The sequence below is a fragment of the Aythya fuligula genome, chromosome 7 (assembly GCF_009819795.1).
Source record: "Aythya fuligula isolate bAytFul2 chromosome 7, bAytFul2.pri, whole genome shotgun sequence".
Classification (NCBI taxonomy): Eukaryota; Metazoa; Chordata; class Aves; order Anseriformes; family Anatidae; genus Aythya; species Aythya fuligula.
The window spans coordinates 21,389,816-21,404,290 of NC_045565.1; the positions used below are offsets into that span (position 1 = coordinate 21,389,816).

The following is a 14,475-nucleotide window of genomic DNA, read 5'->3' on the forward strand; positions in this document are numbered from 1 at the left end:
GTTATTTGCTCCCAGAATTCTGACTATAGACAGAGATTATTTCTGAATCATCCCAATAACTGGACAATATGAGTCGTATCTATTTGGCAACAGGTAAATACAAGATAGTGCAAAAAGTACTCAAAAGATGGGAAAAAAAAAATAAATAAATAAACCAGAGAAAGACAGACTTGGAAGGCAGCTTAAAAAATTGGTTCTAAATATTATATCGAGGTAGAGCTTAGTACAGTGCAGTAGTAAAGCTTTCTGTAATAGTTCAATGCTCACAAAGATTAAAAAAAAATATGTAAAGAGGGAGAAAGATCTCTCTCTCCCTCACTGACTCCATGATATTGCAATAGGGTTATTTTTGCCCAGGTCTTTTCTTACCAGCTGGACTGAAGGGAGAATGATGAGCATAAACATACTTGAACTCAGGTCTCAAATAAATGATGGGAAAAAACAAACAAACAAACACATATGCAATCATTTACTATTAAAATCAAAAAAGGTTACTGGACACTTTAATGATAACCATAAAACAACTTCTTAATTTCATTTTTAAACTGAAGCACACTAAGAAAAATATTTAGTACGTCTCATTTTTTTGTTTGTTTACCTGCAAAAATCTACTGCAACACCAGAGGGCACCATTCCACACACAAAAATAACATCTGCTGAGTAAGCAAAAAGGCTAATCTCCAGAGAGCTAAAATTCAGCAAAGAACTGTTAACATCCAACCTGCCATGAATTCCACCTGACCCTTTATGATATATAACCCTCATATTATCCATTCCATTATAATGACAATTTCCATCATATGCGTTGTCACTTTGAGCTGCTATCACAGATCTCTTCACAGATGGTTACAGTACAGCTTCAAAAACCCATTTCGGCTAGAGATGCACATAGATCATTTCTGTCAATGCAGCCAGGATGTGAGCCATTAAATGCCCAACTGCAAAGTGGATTAAAAAAAGGTCAGCATTTCACTAATGTGGGGGGGAAAAAAAAAAAAAAAGAAAGAAAAAAAAAAAAAAGCTACAGGCCAAAGAAAAATAATGATTAATTTAATACATTGACTGGACTAGTGGAAAGGTAGGCAAATAGATTAGGAAGTGTAAAAGGAGAAGAGTTTAAAAATATTTTTGAGAAATCAGCCAATACACCAAATTTCCTTTTCACCCCTCCCATCAGTCTCTATGTCATCTTCCTACTAGAAAATGTGGATAATCAGAAACCTGAAAACAACTTTCACTGTCATCTACCTGGTGGGAGTTTAGCTTGGAAGAGTGAATTGCAAGAGTAATCAGAATGAGAAATGAGATAGTTTTGTCCTTTTTATCTATGGCAATAGATGTAACTAAAAAAAATGGCAATAGATGTAACTAAAAAAAATGGTAGCCAGAACTACTCAACTACTCATTGTTCAGGTAAAAATGAACTCAAAAAGGAAAAACAAGCTAACAAAAAAAAAAAAAAAAAAAAAAAAAAAGAGACAGTGAAAGAGAGAAAGAGAAGTTCCAGTCATTCATAAGCAAATAATGATTCAGAAGACAATGTGACTTCCTGGTTGGTGGTAAATAATTGTCTATGAAAAATCATTATTAACACAGTCAAATAGACAAACATCCACCTTGGGTTGCAAAATTTAAAAAAGCATTATTTCTCCAAGTTTTTTGTTTTTGTTTGTTTGTTGGCTGGTTGATTGGTTTGCTTTACATGGGTGATGATTTGATTTTTAATTACAACCTATATTCAGGAGAAATCTCTGAGCTTATGCAGCATTACCGGAAGTTTTTCGAGTGCACAATTCTCTTCCTAGTAATGAAATTACTTATAATAACATGTTCTAACAGCAGCAAAGATTCTCAAAAGAGGTAGTTTATTTAAAAAATAGCAAATACAGATATCAGAAAAGAGAGAAAATCTCATCTATCTTTTTAGGGGACAAATTACAGACTATGAAAATATATGGATGAGTTTGATGAGCAACGGAACTCCGGGAGCAAACCAAAGGCTAAAACACATCTGCACGCATTACAAGTGCTCAAGTATGAAATGCATTGGGACACTCAAATATTTTCAGTTCTTATTTTGACCTACAACAAGCCCACTCCAGCAGAAACATGATGCTTTCCCTCACTTCTCCATCCATTGTTGTGAGCTTGAAATACCCAGGCCAGTGGGTAAGCAGCACAGAGAAAACAACAGTTCTACTTCTCCAGACACCAAGTTTTCTGCACTCCATTTCTGTCCCATTCAGAAGGTGGTGAGGATGCAAACTGAAAATGCTGATGTTAGTAATAATTCATAAAGTTGGGGTACATGTGAGGAGCGGGACTTAAGCAGAGAAAGATGTGACTGAAGTTCCCCAGCAGGGACAGTGCGGTGGTTTGGAAGGCAGCAGCCCCTCGCAGATGACATGCCTCCTTCCACCATTTTCACAGCAGCCAGCCCATCCCGTCCTGTCCCATTTCTGGGAAGAATTGCAGGTTCCCCACCCCTGCCTGCATTGCCACAAAGTCTTTCATTTCCTGATTACACAAGACACATGAAGCAATTAAAAACTGTATACACACATTCCTTGCTGTGTACTGATAACCATTAGGTAGGTGCCACATCCCCATGAGTGCTGTAACAATAATGGGAATTACACACATCTGCACAATAGGCATACACGTTTGACAGGGAACGTAAGCCTAATCATGCAACTTCCAGAACTGCAAAGGATGCAACAGAAAAACGTTCATGCGTAGAGCTTCACACTTACAAGTGTAGGGGAAAAATAAAATTTGAAGTGATTAAAGTGAGTAGTTAAACCAAGGCACGCAAAAAAAAATTAAAAAAAATAACAGCCCTCAAATGAACAAACTGTGCTTGTGAAAAATCATGCTTTTAGAATTAATATCTTGCTACCAATGCTAATTTTGAAAGGAGGCCAGATAAGTTCCCAACTAGCTCCCACATACACATTGCAAGAGGCATTCAAGTAGATGAGAAAGAGAGAAACTGAATAAAGATACATAATAACACTTAATAATAATAAGTCAAATTTGCATGATGAGTTCAGTGGAATCTATGCAAGTGCAAAAAACTGACCATGCAAATTAAGATCCTGCCCTTAGAATAGAACTGTCATTTTGACTCTAACCATGGCATCCCTAAGCACGATATTGTATCACATATTCAATTGAAGCTGCAATTTCACAGGAAACACTGCAGAAATTTCCTTTGTCCTGCAATATACAAAGATATTTTCTGTTTACACAAACTGCAAACTTTGTATGGATTTTTCCATGGAGTAATTTCATATAGGTTGCTGCATACACCCTTAAAAAGCTTTATAAAATAATGTCCAGGTGTTTCCTGTAATTCAACTAGAGTTATGGTAATAAGCACATTTCTTAGAACCTAAGCAGACTTTCTATGCCAGACACTACCTAGGGTCCAGTTCTGCCATCCTTATTTATAACTACCTCTCACCACTCTATTTAAAAGATCATGTTACATGCCAGAACAATGCACAACCAAAGCTATGGCCTAATCAGAGAAAAGATTTTATTAATCTTAGTTTAGCTGGTATGCTTTACTTGCCTGGTTTTCCTGTATGTGCAGTTTCTGTGAATTGTTCTCACTAATAGTATCCTGTTTCTATGAGCAGGAAAGGGCTGAGTACAGTTTGTTAGTTAACATTACTTCCTATAACCAGGGTCCATATTCTGTAGTAGCAACACTACGGCAGTCATTGTTCATTCTGGATAAGCAATGTAGGACGCTGATGGCTGTTAATGGACATCCTCTGCAGTGAAACATGAACTGATAATCAGCAAACCCAGATTTGCAATAGACTTCCTCCTTCCTGTTTTTACACTGCTGACCAAGGAGATGCCTCTTCCTGCTAAGCCTTTGTGCTACTTACTGATGTATGAAGCAAGAAACTGAAAAACAAGTGCTGTACTACTATTTTTTTCCAAATTTGTGTTGTAATAGTAGATTAAAAAACAGCAAAGAAAGTGCCAGCCCCACTCACTTCGGTAATAGCTATTGACACATAACAGAATGCCAAGTCTGGCCATCTGCTTCATGTGCCTAAACGAATACAGCAGACATAGGTGGAACCAACGCTATTTCATAGCAAATAAAATAGGCAACTCAAGTCCATAAAGCAATATTCTTATTTTCCCTTCTTATTTCCCCAGACTGTAACATAAATTGCTCCATTTTAGGAGCGAACAGAGATTCATCTAGAAATGAAAAGTTTAGCTTCTAAGTTGGTTTTTAAAGATCTGATCAGACTTCTATTCTGTATGGTCCAAAAATAGCCATCTATTACAATCTACAACTAATCTGCTTTCTTTATCTGCGACACTTTAGACATAACCTTCAAGATAAATACATACCAATTGTTTCTGTACAGACCTTGTGAGATATATGAAGGTTCAACAGAACATTTAAGGTAACAAAGGCCCACAGACATAACTAGGATGTCTAGGTTATTTACTTCAATTGGCTTTGTATATCAACACCACACAGATGTAAATATATTATTTTAGGAATCAAGAAGTTTCAGATTTAATAAAATATCCAATAATTGAAGTTTTACACACAATTGTGTTAAGAATGTATTATTTTCAGTCCAGGGCAAGCCAGGTAACAGGATGCATTCTTTCTATAAAAATAAAATGATTTTTCTCACACAAATCCAGTCTGTATTACATATTCTTGTCTCCCAGGACCACTGAAGAAAATGGAAGATGACTTTTAATTCTCAGTTTAATTCAAAAGCCCAACTAAAATTAACAGAGCTTCTCTCTGCTGAGTAGCAAGTAAAAGCATGTGTTAACTGACTTGTACTAGTATTTGTTAAATTGATTCTATGAAACTTACTCCAATAGTCCATCTGCTTGACAAACAGACTAAATGGCAGAAAAAAATGTCCATTCCTTTGAGAAAGATAAAGCCGACAACTCACTGATGACACATTTCAAAAGGAGGGAGTGCATATTGGCTACCTGCTTACAATTCCCTAAAGTCATAAAACAAAACAAACATAATATAAAACAATTATGTTAACTTCAGCTTGAAATTAACCTAAGAACAAAACTGAAAACACTGCCTCGCCGATATCAATGGGGTAGAGATAGTTCAAAGGCACCCTAAGCATAAGGAAGTTGGCAAACTGTGAAAGTCCCAGAGATAGCTGCTACCAACAGAAACATCCAATGTTCTGTAATAGAAAGGAGAGTAGAGGGTATTAATATTCAAGTATGTGATACTTGAAAGTGCAAACACTTCTTTTTGAAGTTGAAGCGTCCCAAGCGCCCCTAGATATATGTACTACAGCATATGCATTCTTAGTTTTGTATTGCTCTGATTCACGGGACAATTGCAAGAATTACACTCACTTGTAGTTTTGCAAGTAAATTACTTTCTCTGAGACAGTGAAAATCCCACTCAGTTTTAGAGCTGAACACCCTTCTTAAAATCTGATGCTATGAACAGGGGAAAAAAGAAAAGTCCCTGTCCTTGCCATCTCTGCAGGCTCCCAGTACAGAACTGTTCAAAGACATCTTTTAGGTCCTCTTTGTCAAACCCAAGTCTTCCCACCAGTGCTGATGCACTCCAAAAGCTGCTTCTTTCCTTCTTAACACCTCCATCAGCGATTAAGTTCGATGCCAGTTTGGTATGACTGGCAAAAGCTGAGGCACAGCCAGCCTCCAGCACAGATCATTAACTCCTTCCTGTACAGGACGCAACTGGCCAGGCATACAAGCAATTCCTTAGCAGACGTGGACAGGATGAGGAAAAGATGCGTTGCTGAGCACACCTGAAGATGAACATAAAATTGAACATGATGTCATTGTTTTGCCAAGGTCTGTGGTGACAGGGATTAGGCTTGGGCATTTCATCCACCGTCAGATAATAGCCAGAAAGACTGGCAACAGCTAGGTTTTTTAACTAGCCATAGCAAGCCCTTAAGTAAGATAATATCTAATTTGATTGCTTGATGCTGATTCAAAATTAGCTTGATGTTTTTGAACAAGTTAGTACTGAATATTTTACTACAGCCCATAGAAATAGTTTCCTATTTGCAAATCTACGTTTGGCATTATTTAAGAAAGACTAGTCCTCACAGATTTTTATGAACTTCTTTTAGTAGTATAATCCATAAAACACAACATGACAAAACTTGCTTAACTGCAGTTGCTCTAACTTTTATGTGCAAATGGTCCAGAACTTACTGGTCAAAAATAGGCTTATGTTTAATTGAATTATGCTAGCACTCCTCAGGTAGACATCTGTATTGAGGAAATTGCAAAGTCGCAGAGCAACGATTCAGAAATGCACACAGAAAGCTAGGGTACAGCGTATGCCACTGGCTTCTAAGGAAAAAAATGCAGGAAATTACCCACATGACTGACATTCATGCAGGATGTAAAATTAATGCGTTTCCTATAGGACAGGTCTAAAATCTGGGTTGACAGACTTCAGCTTGAGGAATGTGAAGAAACTACATGATTAACAGTTAGCTTTCCTGAATGTACCTGATATTACAACAAGTAAGCCATTCGTATGATAGGAAGGTTACATTTAGATGCAACACAATAATACAAACTACATCAGCCGCCTAGTAAGTACACCATTCTGGATCTCTCAGCAGATGATGTCTTTATTTTAAAAGCTTTCATGTATTTTGAAATACGTCTCCTAAACATGGGAAAAATTTCAAGCTCTTTGGTAATGCTCATGAAATTGCAGAGATCTATGTCAGAAGTATTCTCCACACGGGTTACTAGTTAGTTTAAAACTTCATTTGGCAGTTGTCCATTTGGAAACCACTGTAAGAACTGAGTCAGAAGCTGATGCATAAGCATTTAAAAAGATCAAGATAGCCTGACTTGCAGACATTTTTCATGACAGACTTAATCAGCATCAACCCTAAAGATTTTTTTACAAATGCAATGCAATGCAAAGCAGATATTAACCACAAACAGTTTCAGCCGTTGTAAAAAGTGAAGTACTGTGCTGAAACTTGCAAGAATGGAAGTGAATCCTCACCTTTTTCTAAGATCTTTTTTTTTTTTTTTTTTTTTTTTTCCACCAGTGGCAAATCTGAAGAATTTCTGAAATATCAGACTAGCTTACAGAAAAAAAAAAAAAAGGCAGTACTTCCACTGAATATATAAACGTCAAATTAATTAGCCTACAGCATACAGTATTCTTACACTGTTTTGATGCTATATAGTGGGCTAGTGATAATATATATATATGTATATATTATTCTTTTATAAAAATACACACAGCGATAGATTTGTTCACATAGACAGTGGTTTTATCTGAGTCTTGCCTTTCAATATGAATATTTGTAATATCACCAAGTCCTGCACCAAGTGACAAAACTGCAACAGACAGGCTACAAGCAAGCCACCAGTTTTTCAGGATACGCTTTCTCAATGATCAGGCTATTCTCCTTGCTCTATAGCACCCAGTTGCAACATACAAGATAGCTATTATAATAAAGATAAATCGATATTTACATATACACGAGAACATCCTATGACCTGATCCAGAAATCCCTACAGCTGACACAGAAGTAATTGCTAGTTCCTTTGGGCTACCATGCAACTTCATTTTGAAAAGGAATGAAACAAATTAACCTGAAAACAGCCCACAATTTGAAGACAGACTATTAACAAAGTTACAGAGTGACTTTTGAACCATAAAAATAGCTTGTAATACCTAAAATATTAATTATCATATTATTTTAAATTGAAATACATTATTAAACCATATAAGTTCTGTTTCAAAACAAGGGACTCAGAGATCAATATGTTTACTCTGCCTTTAAAAGAAGACTAAGCTATTGGCAAGGAACAGATGTGAATTGCTGCCTTATAGTCCAAAAACAAAATTATGAGGACATGGAAAAATGCCTGTAGATAATCATACCTGACAAATATGACCACAAGGCAAAAATGAGGGCAACCACATTTTGCCATTGGATAACCACATCACAAATCCCAGCAGTCTGTAGACAAGCATTCAGAAAAAATATTTCGCAGCCTGCGACTGTGTTGATGTTGTTTTGTCTTCCCACATCTAGAAAAATCATTCATACTGCTTATGCTACTGCTACCTGTACTGCTAAAAACACAGAGTCACATAAGTAAACTATACCTACCAGTAAATCATGTACGCTCTCAGTAAATCATGTTGAGGCTTCAGAGCATCCTGTCATATGCTATATATTTAGGCACTTCATTTACTTGGCTTTGAACAGGCCCCTCAATGGATATAGGAATATCTCTGAAATACAAATTACAGACCCCAGTCTGGGCAAAGTGTCTGCAGTTGCACTGTGTACCATGACTTAGTAAAAGCAGAATTAGTTTCTCTTCATATTTCTACCTCTAAATTTTCTTAGAAATCTTGATCAAGGAAGGACAAAACAGCCTTGCTTGCACCATTTTGCTACTCTTGCTTTCTTGATTTATTCCTCAAATGATGCCTTACTGCCTTACTGGAGTATGCTTTTTTTTTTTTTTTTTTTGCTTTAGCTTTCCTGCAAAACAAAAACAGAAGTTCAGGATGAGTAGTTTTTTCATTAATGGCTTCTAACACTTCACCCATATTCTTTAACAAAGCTTGCAACAAATCTGTATTCTACCTCCAAACTCTGTTCAACCCATACTACAAAAAGAGCATCAGGCAGAAGTGATTTTGCTTCACAGCTAGGCAGCTCCGTTGCCATTATCAGAGCAAGGCAGTGTTAGGTCTGTGGAAGGTCACCACAGCCTCTTGCAGCACCAGGCAGAAAAGCAGCAATGTAACGGCTGTGTCAGTGCCGTGCCTGGAGCCTCAGATAATATGCCAGCAACGTCTTCCTACAAAGCCCCCCAATAACTCAGTCAAGAAGTTTCATGGCCAGCACAATTTACAGCAACTGAGAAGATCTACTGAGGCAACAGCTTTGTGATGATGGATTTCAGGAAGAGGGTGAGAGAAAAGTTGCTTGCAAGCATTTTTACACTGACTTAGGAGGAGTACTTCTGAGCTGCAATTATGGGTGGAAGCCACAGAGAACATCCTGCTTCCATCCCATATAGCAATGACATAGCACCTCTTTATCAACTTTACCTATCTACAAAATTCCCATCACTGATTCCCCCATAATTTTTAAATTTTACTTTGCATTAGTTGCTTAGCCTACTGCTTGCAGGTCTGGAGGCACTCCTTTGACAGGCTGTATGGGGCCCCCAGAACACCGCAAACTCAGTGACGCGAAGGATGAGATGAAAAAATAAGCCTGCTCTCTGCTTGTGCTAGACATTGCCAAGTTAGAGTTAAGAGTTAATTCATACATTTTTAGAAAAGGACTTTGAAATATTACACATTACCACAAGCTGAAAAAGACTCTTCAGTACAGTACATCAGGACATTGCTGGAACAGTACTGTCTGCTCTGTTTGACCTCTGTGGACCTACATATCACTAACCAGCAGATAAGGTCAGTTATTTTCTTCTGAATATAATTGATCTTATTAATTATCCTTGTGCGTCCAACAGAGTATTCAAGAAGTATGAAGACACTCTTAAAAATTGGCTGTTGAAATCTTAATATGTATTCCTATGAAGCTCAGTAGGGCCTAAGATTTTTTTGTTATTAACTTTTGGATTATTTTTTTTCTGAGGGGAACAGGGGTATTGCTTTTCACCGTGTTTTTCACCTTTTCCTTTGTATATTCGAATATTCACTGACATCTCTTCCTGGTTTTGCAAAGCCCAATAGTACGTTTAAGAAAGGAATTATAAGATATTAACACATTATATAAAAATGTGAGAGTGACAAGCCTTTAACAGGTGTTGTCATTAACCACGTTTAGTTAGCCATTAAAGCTAGAAAAATGTTAAGATGTTGATAAAGCAGTCACAGAGTCTGCGGGAGGAAAAAAAAAATCCTGGCCTGCTATATACACAGTTTACCTTGTTAATGAAAAGTATGTTGTACAGTTGATTTACATCTCATTTGTAAGGACTCTGTGTATGCCGCTATATTTAGAGATGCAAGTTAAGTGCCAGCAATTTGAAAGCTGTAAGTTCATCCACTTAATACTTAAAATAAATAAAAATCAAATATAATCTCTGCATTTGATATCTAAAAAAGTTGCACAATTTTTAGGAGCTAATGGTCCTAAATAGTAAGTAATCCCAGCTCTCCCTTTGCTCCTTCTGTGAAGGACCTGTGTTTCCCATTCCTATACATAGGTGCATCTCAGTACTATAAATCACCTGCAGGATCAATGGTCTTTATCTGTCAGTAACACATAAAATACCCTCAGCAATAGATACATCAATACCCTACACACAAGTGCTGTTGCTGTTCCAGCAGGACAGGAAATGCTACACTAGCAGAGACATCTACACCAAGCGAGCAAACAGAACAGTGAAGAAAAATAGGAGCAGAAGCACGTTTCCATGGAACCCACATATGGCCCCAAAAAAATAAAATAAAATAAAATAAAAATTACACTTCCTTGTAAAGCATTAGGAAGATATTAAGATTGCGATAGGAACAATTCAGGATAAGTCAGATCTTGCACATTCTATGATCTTCAGCATTAAGTATTACCTCACACTGCTTATCCAAAGCGCACACCTCTATTGTTCTGCTATTTTTAAAACGTATGTTGGTGCTTCATTTCATGTCATGATGCTATAAATATTCTCCCAGCATTACAGACCAAGAATTACTAAAATGTTCCATTTCACACAATGAAATGGATGTAACTTCAGTCATTACATGACACAACTGGTATGAATGAATTCCGTGACGGAAATCAATGGATCACTTGATGTGGTAGGCTTAGGCAACTGCACGTGGAATTACTAAACTCATTTATCTGGTTTATATTGTTTAACAAGTAAAAGCTGTATCTTGTGCAGAAAATAATGCTCCATTTTATGTTCAAGCTTTTGTTTATTGAAATAGATCTTGAAATTAGATTTGAGATTTTAGACTTTTCAGTTTCACACAGCAACTCACAAATTTTAACAAACAGCTGAGCAGACAGACAGTTTTGATTTTAAACGCGTCTCTTTCTATAAAAAAGCAGAATATTTCTGTGATGTCAGCTGGACTTCTTTCAAAACACTCAGCCAGATGTAAATGTTCTTTAGCTTGATTTATGGGTTTGTAAATAAGCACTAGCTGCTAAATCAGACCAATGTATGCTTTTCTAAAAATTCTGAAAGTCACCAATGCAAAGCTACATTTCTGAAAAGCCATGAAGATAACAAGATGTATTTATATCAATATGCACATATTATTTATTTGTTTATATATATATAATATATATTATATTTATATATATTTTATATATATGTATTATATATATATATATATATATATATATATATATATATATATATATATATATATATATATATATATATATATATATATAAACTGGAAGGACAAAAGCATATAAAAACCAAGAATCTAAATATTTATATTTGTAAAAACTGGAAATATATTTTAGATGTATAACACAAAATAAGAGACTCATATCGCTCCTTCCTCATTTCATGTCTCTCCCCTATCCATGCTTGTGGTTCCCAAATGTGCCTTCTTCCACTGTTCAGCCCGGTTCTCTGCATGTCCTTTGCATAAGGACACATTGCACATCTGATATAAGCTCTGTATTGGAGACTGTAGTGAAACTGCACTTAGATTAATATTTTGTTACTAAGTTTTGTTTTGTTTTGGTGTGGGTATTTTTGCAGACATCAGCTTCAATGTGCCTGGGCTTGCTAGCTCAAACATGGCTAGATTGCCTCCAGGCCCAACTCAAGTCTGAGAACATCTCAGCGGCTGTCTCTCAGCCTGAGCTCACAGATGAAGCTCCGTGTGACGCCCAGCTTCAGTGCCCCACGTGCACCCCTTGTACTGGCTGTGTTGAAGAAACAGTAAGGGGGGACCACAGCAGCACTAGTGATGTCTGGTCCGCTCCAACACACTCCCCGGTTGGGCTGCTCAGCGGCTGATTAGCCCCAGCCCCACACCAGTCCCCTGCCCACAAACTCCCCTGGACCCCTCGTCACTGGAGGACCTGCTGCAGACACGTCACAACATCATTCGCTGTGAAGCGCAAAATGACCCATTTCATGGGCAATGGATATTTTTCTTCCATAAGTTCTCCGCAAAAGGTTCCCCAGCCTCCCACCCCGTGTCTGCCCCCTCCTGCACTCTCCAGTACATGCTCTCCAGGGAAAATCAACAACCTGTGCTCGCCACCCTGCACACGCTGACACCACAAACCGCTTTTTCCAGTTCCCTGCGCACAAGATCTCCATATCTTCCCAAAGGGATACTGTGCAAACTTGCAGCCATCTCCTCCTTGTTTGGCTGGTGCCCGGGCTCTTCCACTTCAGAGGGCTCTGACCAGCGGGCTGCCAGCACAGCCGCGGGGTGAAAACCCCTGTGCCCCCTGCACCTTCCCCATACCCTGCTTCACTCCCTCCAGGCCTGGCAGCAGCGAGCCTCTCTCCCACGGGACAGAGCTAAACCTCTTCTTTGACACGCATCCCACGCCATTTGCCAGTGTGGCATCGAAAAGGGACAAGCCAACGAGCTCGCGGCACTCGGAAAGCGCTCTGGACGCTGTCAAGTCCCCAGGACGCGGAAACTGTCCAGGGTGGCAGATTTCAGCCGGCGGTTTCCGTCTGCGCCCGGTTAGAAAGGGCTGCACACAGAGGCGCCTCGCAGCAACGCAGCCACCACCCAAAACGAGGGCTCGGCCCGGCTCCCAGCGCAGACCCGCACACGGAGAAGCGCCCCGCACCTCCCTGCCCCCAGAGACCCCATCACACAGCGAGGCCGCCCCAGCCCCGGCCCCTGCTGGAGATACCGGCCGGGGGCGGGGGCACGGCGGCCGCCTCGGCCCTGCCCGCCGCCCTCCTGTCAGCGCAGCCCGCCCGGGGCTGCCCGCGGCCGCCCCAGCGCCGCTCCCTGTCCGCGCCGCGGCCCCCTCGCTCTCAGCCGCCGTTCTCGGCGGAGGCGCTGCGGGCGGCCCCGCGGGGTCTCTGGGGACGAGCTGTCAGAGCCGGGCCGCGCCGGGCCGGGCCGTGGCTGGCCGGGCGGCGTGGGGCGAGCTGAGGGCCCTCGGCCTGCGGCGTTGCCGCGGCCCCCGCAGCCCCTCACCTCAGGGTGGGTCCCACGCAGGCCGTGTCGGTGCTCTCGATCTCCTGCAGGATCCGATCATGCTCGGGGAGGCTGTCCGCCATCTTGGATGGGAGGGACCCGCCGGCCGCGCCGCTGCGGGAGGCGCCGGGGAGGGACCGAGGGCGGAGGCGGCCACGGAGCCCGGCGGGGGGCACCGGTAGCCGCGACCCGCCTCCTGCTCCCCGCCGCCCGGCACGGGTCCTCGGTGCCCCGCAGCCCTCGTCAGAAGGGCTCTGCCAGGCTCCGAGGGTACCCTCGGCAGAGCCCCCCCATCGCCTGGGCTCGCCCGGCAGTGCTGCGCGGCTCAGACCAACGCCCTGCCGCAGCCCCTCACGGAGGGATCTGCCTGAGGGCTCTGCCTCACCAGGAGCTCCCAGGAGCTGCCCTCGCTGTGCTAGGATGCTAGAGACGAAGCCTTGCAGACTCAATAAAGGCCTTTTTTTCCCCTGTGGGCTAGCTCTGGTCTGTTTCTCGGGGATTGGTCTATTTCATTATTTACCCCTTTGGGTCTCTGAGCTTCCACTGCTCCCCTGAGTGCACTTCTGGTGCAGTGCCTTGCTGCCTTCCACTCGCTTTTCTGCTTCACTAGGAGCTGGCACATCGTTTCCTGCGTTGGTACGGCTGTCTTCTGCTGTCCTTGGGCACGTGTACAATAAAGCCTCATTTTTCAATGAAGTGGGAATAGCTCATCTTCTATTTAAATTATGCACTTTGTGGTTTGTGGCCGAAGATGAGCGAGTCCTTGGGTTTTGCATGCTCAGGAAACAGGATACACCTGCTTTCTGGGCAAAGTTATCTGCACGCAAGCGGGAAGCCAACTGAAAGAAATAGGCCCACCGTGTAAAACTCCAGGGTGACATACGGCTGCTTCGCCAGTGAGAAACTGACAACCGTTCACAGCCATGAGTGCATCTAAGTCTAGACACCAGCCAGCTACAATGGTGTTTGCCACCTTTCCAATTACTGTAATCAAACTCTTCACCCCCCCCTGCCCTGGTGTGACTTCACCTGGATGCTAGTTAACAAAGGGCACTGGAGGCTGCGTACATCTTGTCTATGCTCGTGGTTTTAACCTGTGCAATGTTGATTCAGCTGAATTTATTGATGACACCTACTAAAACAACAACTATTCAAAATCCAGACAAGTGCCTACAAAGTGTGTGCTGCAGAACTAAAACAGGAAAAATCCCACAGGCTACTAATGCGGTATTTCCTTCAAGAAATCACTCAAATGCAGTAATAACCGCCCCCCCCCCCCCCTTTCTTTTCAG

General features: G+C 40.9%; 1 protein-coding gene across 1 annotated transcript in view; it reads right to left on the reverse strand.

The window, feature by feature from the left end:
- EXOC6 (exocyst complex component 6) overlaps positions 1-13,277 on the reverse strand; it is a 90,484-nt gene extending 77,207 nt beyond the window's left edge. Inside the window, exon 1 of the mRNA XM_032191264.1 lies at positions 13,184-13,277. Within this exon, the coding sequence (XP_032047155.1) occupies positions 13,184-13,266 (83 nt within the window). The 5' untranslated portion in view covers positions 13,267-13,277. The remainder of the gene's footprint in view (positions 1-13,183) is intronic.
- Positions 13,278-14,475: the final 1,198 nt, after the last annotated feature.